We start from the raw sequence: 6,000 nt of genomic DNA, 5'->3' as shown, positions 1-6,000 counted from the left end.
AAGTGTGCATGTCTGTGTGGAGGAGTGTAAAAGGGTGGTTTAGGGATGCTTGAACGTGTACATGTACACACTCATACACCATCACACACCCTCATCTCGGCACCTGCCCCTGGTCCCTGTGTTGAGTGATTCCCATATCTACCAGTCAGACATATACTGATGTAATGTAGCCTGGGCCCAGCCCAGTTCAGCCTGGTTTAGCCCAGTCCCAGGCCACTCACTCACGCCAGTGACAGAGCCAGAGCAGACATGATGCCATCGCTGCAGCGTTACACTAACACAGTGTTATGTTACCACAGCCCTGAAGCAAACAGAATATACTGCTCACTAGGGCTTTACCATGTGGCCTCACTTTCAAACAGGGCCAGAAAATACACCTTGATCTTAAATCTTACCCTAACTCTATCCATGTGATATCTTATCATAAACGTTATTACCTGATGATACCTCATCGGGCTTACCTTACTGTGTGTGTGTGTGTGTGTGTGTGTGTGTGTGTGTGTGTGTGTGTGTGTGTGTGTGTGTGTGTGTGTGTGTGTGTGTGTGTGTGTGTGTGTGTGTGTGTGTGTGTGTGTGTGTGTGTGTGTGTGTGTGTGTGTGTGCGCGTTGCAGTGGTCACTCTGTACTCTACCCTGGGGGGTCCGGCCATAACTCACGGTCTGAACGAGACAGAGGTTAGTCACATCATAACCAGCAGAGAGCTACTGGAGACCAGACTCAAGGTGAGAGAACACATGCACATCTGAAATGAGTACATATTTAGGAGGTAAAGGACGAAATCAAGAAGGGACAGGAAGAGTGTGAAAGAGGAGTTTATGTGTGGGAGAGAGAGCAGGAAGGGGAGAGGTACATGTGATGCACGTTGTGGATCTGGAGTCTGTACTATGCCCACTGTGATCAGTGTGTGATGCAGAGTGGGGCCAGAGAAACACAGAACAACGCATTGGGTTAGAGAGAGACCAACACACTGGGTTAGAGAGAGACCAACACACTGGGTTAGAGAGAGACCAACACACTGGGTTAGAGAGAGACCAACACACTGGGTTAGAGAGAGAACAACACACTGGGTTAGAGAGAGAACAACACACTGGGTTAGACACAGACCAACACACTGGGTTAGAGAGAGACCAACACACTGGGTTAGAGAGAGACCAACACACTGGGTTAGACACAGACCAACACACTGGGTTAGAGAAAGACCAACACACTGGGTTAGACACAGACCAACACACTGGATTATAGAGAGAACAACACACTAGGTTAGAGAAAGACCAACACACTGGGTTAGAGAGAGACCAACACACTGGGTTAGAGAAAGACCAACACACTGGGTTAGACACAGACCAACACACTGGGTTATAGAGAGAACAACACACTAGGTTAGAGAGAGACCAACACACTGGGTTAGAGAGAGACCAACACACTGGGTTAGAGAGAGACCAACACACTGGGTTACAGAGAGACCAACACACTGGGTTAGAGAAAGACCAACACACTGGGTTAGAGAAAGACCAACACACTGGGTTAGAGAGAGACCAACACACTGGGTTAGAGAGAGACCAACACACTGGGTTAGAGACAGACCAACACACTGGGTTATAGACAGACCAACACACTGGGTTAGAGAGAGACCAACACACTGGGTTATACACAGACCAACACACTGGGTTAGAGAAAGACCAACACACTGGGTTAGAGAGAGACCAACACACTGGGTTAGAGAGAGACCAACACACTGGGTTAGAGACAGACCAACACACTGGGTTATAGACAGACCAACACACTGGGTTAGAGAGAGACCAACACACTGGGTTAGACACAGACCAACACACTGGGTTAGAGAAAGACCAACACACTGGGTTAGACACAGACCAACACACTGGGTTAGAGAGAGACCAACACACTGGGTTAGACACAGACCAACACACTGGGTTAGAGAGAGACCAACACACTGGATTAGACACAGACCAACACACTGGGTTAGAGAGAGACCAACACTGGGTTAGAGAGAGACCAACACACTGAGTTAGACACAGACCAACACACTAGGTTAGAGACAGACCAACACACTGGGTTGGAGAGAGACCAACACACTGGGTTAGAGACAGACCAACACACTGGATTAGACACAGACCAACACACTGGGTTAGAGACAGACCAACACACTGGATTAGACACAGACCAACACACTAGGTTAGAGAGAGACCAACACACTGGGTTAGACACAGACCAACACACTGGGTTAGAGAGAGACCAACACACTGGGTTAGAGAGAGACCAACACACTAGGTTAGAGACAGTCCAACACACTCAGTTAGAGAGAGACCGACATACTGGGTTAGAGAGAGACCAACACACTGGGTTAGAGAGAGACCAACACACTAGGTTAGAGACAGTCCAACACACTCAGTTAGAGAGAGACCGACATACTGGGTTAGAGAGAGACCAACACACTGGGTTAGAGAGAGACCAACACACTGGGTTAGACATAGACCAACACACTGGGTTAGAGAGAGACCAACACACTGGGTTAGAGAGAGACCAACACACTAGGTTAGAGAGAGAACAACACACTAGGTTAGAGAGAGAACAACACACTAGGTTAGAGAGAGAACAACACACTGGGTTAGAGAGAGACCAACACCCTGGGTTAGAGAGAGAACAACAAACTGGGTTAGAGAGAGACCACCACACTGGGTTAGAGAGAGAACAACACACTGGGTTAGACACAGACCAACACACTGGGTTAGACAGAGACCAACACACTGGGTTAGAGACAGACCAACACACTGGGTTAGAGACAGACCAAAACACTGGGTTAGAGAGAGACCAACACACTGAGTTAGAGAGAGACCAACACGCTGGGTTAGAGACAGACCAAAACACTGGGTTAGAGAGAGACCAACACACTGGGTTAGAGAGAGACCAACACACTGGGTTATACACAGACCAACACACTGGGTTAGAGAGAGACCAACACTGGGTTAGAGAGAGACCAACACACTGGGTTAGAGAGAGACCAACACACTGGGTTAGAGACAGACCAACACACTGGGTTAGAGAGAGACCAACACTCTGGGTTAGAGAGAGACCAACACACTGGATTAGACACAGACCAACACACTGGATTAGACACAGACCAACACACTGGGTTAGAGAGAGACCAACACCCTGGGTTAGAGAAAGACCAACACGCTGGGTGAGAGAGAGACCAACACGCTGGGTTAGAGAGAGACCAACACACTGGGTTAGAGAGAGACCACACATTGGGTTAGAGAGACCAAAACACTGGGTTACAGAGAGACCAACACACTGGGTTAGAGAAAGACCAACACACAGGGTTAGACACAGACCAACACACTGGGTTAGAGAGAGAACAACACACTGGGTTAGACACAGACCAACACACTGGGTTAGAGAGAGACCAACACACTAGGTTAGAGAGAGACCAACACACTGGGTTAGAGAGAGACCAACACACTGGGTTAGAGAGAGACCAACACACTGGGTTAGAGACAGACCAATACACTGGGTTAGAGAGAGACCACACATTGGGTTAGAGAGACCAAAACACTGGGTAAGAGAGAGACCAACACACTGGGTTAGAGACAGACCAACACACTGGGTTAGACACAGACCAACACACTGGGTTAGAGAGAGACCAACACACAGGGTTAGAGAAAGACCAACACACTGGGTTAGACACAGACCATCACAATGGGTTAGAGAGAGACCAACACACTGGGTTAGACACAGACACACACACTGGGTTAGAGAGAGACCAACACATTGGATTAGACACAGACCAACACACTGGGTTAGAGAGAGACCAACACTGGGTTAGAGAGAGACCAACACACTGGGTTAGAGAGAGACCAACACACTGGGTTAGAGAGAGACCAACACACTGGGTTAGAGAGAGACCAACACACTGCATTAGACACAGACCAACACACTGCATTAGACACAGACCAACACACTGCATTAGACACAGACCAACACACTGGATTAGACACAGACCAACACACTGGGTTGGAGAGAGACCAACACACTGGGTTAGAGAGAGACCAACACACTGGGTTAGAGAGAGACCAACACCCTGGGTTAGAGAAAGACCAACACGCTGGGTGAGAGAGAGACCAACACGCTGGGTTAGAGACAGACCAAAACACTGGGTTAGAGAGAGACCACACATTGGGTTAGAGAGACCAAAACACTGGGTTACAGAGAGACCAACACACTGGGTTAGAGAAAGACCAACACACAGGGTTAGACACAGACCAACACACTGGGTTAGACACAGACCAACACACTGGGTTAGAGAGAGACCAACACCCAGTGTTGGTTAGAGAGAGACCAACACACTGGGTTAGAAAGAGACCAACACACTGGGTTAGAGAGAGACCAACACACTGGGTTAGAGAGAGACCAACACACTGGGTTAGAGAGAGACCAACACACTGGGTTAGACACAGACCAACACACTGGGTTAGAGAGAGACCAACACACTGGATTAGACACAGACCATCACACTGGGTTAGAGAGAGACCAACACTGGGTTAGAGAGAGACCAACACTGGGTTAGAGAGAGACCAACACACTGGGTTAGAGACAGACCAACACACTGGGTTAGACACAGACCAACACACTAGGTTAGAGAGAGACCAACACACTGGGTTAGAGAGAGACCAACACACTGGGTTAGAGAGAGACCAACACACTGGGTTAGAGACAGACCAATACACTGGGTTAGAGAAAGACCACACATTGGGTTAGAGAGACCAAAACACTGGGTAAGAGAGAGACCAACACACTGGGTTAGAGACAGACCAACACACTGGGTTAGACACAGACCAACACACTGGGTTAGAGAGAGACCAACACACAGGGTTAGAGAAAGACCAACACACTGGGTTAGACACAGACCATCACAATGGGTTAGAGAGAGACCAACACACTGGGTTAGACACAGACACACACACTGGGTTAGAGAGAGACCAACACATTGGATTAGACACAGACCAACACACTGGGTTAGAGAGAGACCAACACACTGGGTTAGAGACAGACCAACACACTGCATTAGACACAGACCAACACACTGGATTAGACACAGACCAACACACTGGGTTGGAGAGAGACCAACACACTGGGTTAGAGAGAGACCAACACACTGGGTTAGAGAGAGACCAACACCCTGGGTTAGAGAAAGACCAACACGCTGGGTGAGAGAGAGACCAACACGCTGGGTTAGAGACAGACCAAAACACTGGGTTAGAGAGAGACCACACATTGGGTTAGAGAGACCAAAACACTGGGTTACAGAGAGACCAACACACTGGGTTAGAGAAAGACCAACACACAGGGTTAGACACAGACCAACACACTGGGTTAGACACAGACCAACACACTGGGTTAGAGAGAGACCAACACCCAGTGTTGGTTAGAGAGAGACCAACACACTGGGTTAGAGAGAGACCAACACAATGGGTTAGAGAGAGACCAACACACTGGGTTAGAGAGAGACCAACACACTGGATTAGACACAGACCAACACACTGGGTTAGAGAGAGACCACACACTGGGTTAGAGACAAACCAACACACTGAGTTAGAGACAGACCAACACACTGGGATAGAGAGAGACCAACACAGTGGGTTAGAGAGAGACCAACACACTGGGTTAGAGAGAGACCAACACACTGGGTTAGAGACAAACCAACACACTGAGTTAGAGACAGACCAACACACTGGGATAGAGAGAGACCAACACAGTGGGTTAGAGAGAGACCAACACACTGGGTTAGAGAGAGACCAACACACTGGGTTAGAGAGAGACTAACACACTGGGTTAGAGAGAGACCAACACACTGGGTTATACACAGACCAACACAATGGGTTAGAGAGAGACCAACACACTGGGTTAGAGAGAGACCAACACACTGGATTAGACACAGACCAACACACTGGGTTAGAGAGAGCAACACACTGGGTTAGAGAA

At 48.6% G+C, this 6,000-nt stretch overlaps 1 protein-coding gene across 2 annotated transcripts in view; it reads left to right on the top strand.

Annotated features, from left to right (window-relative positions):
- LOC106581311 (fatty acid CoA ligase Acsl3) overlaps positions 1–6,000 on the top strand; it is a 90,454-nt gene that overhangs the window by 19,087 nt on the left and 65,367 nt on the right. Inside the window, exon 4 of one of the 2 annotated variants that reach the window (XM_045703935.1) lies at positions 613–722. The exons of the other annotated variant lie outside the window; for it this stretch is intronic. Coding sequence (XP_045559891.1) covers positions 613–722 — 110 coding nt within the window. The remainder of the gene's footprint in view (positions 1–612; positions 723–6,000) is intronic. 2 annotated transcript variants of the gene reach the window in all.

This window comes from Salmo salar, chromosome ssa20 (genome assembly GCF_905237065.1).
Source record: "Salmo salar chromosome ssa20, Ssal_v3.1, whole genome shotgun sequence".
In the NCBI taxonomy this organism is placed as follows: domain Eukaryota; kingdom Metazoa; phylum Chordata; class Actinopteri; order Salmoniformes; family Salmonidae; genus Salmo; species Salmo salar.
Note: the sequence above shows the minus strand (reverse complement) of the source record. Positions and strands in the feature narration are given on the sequence as shown.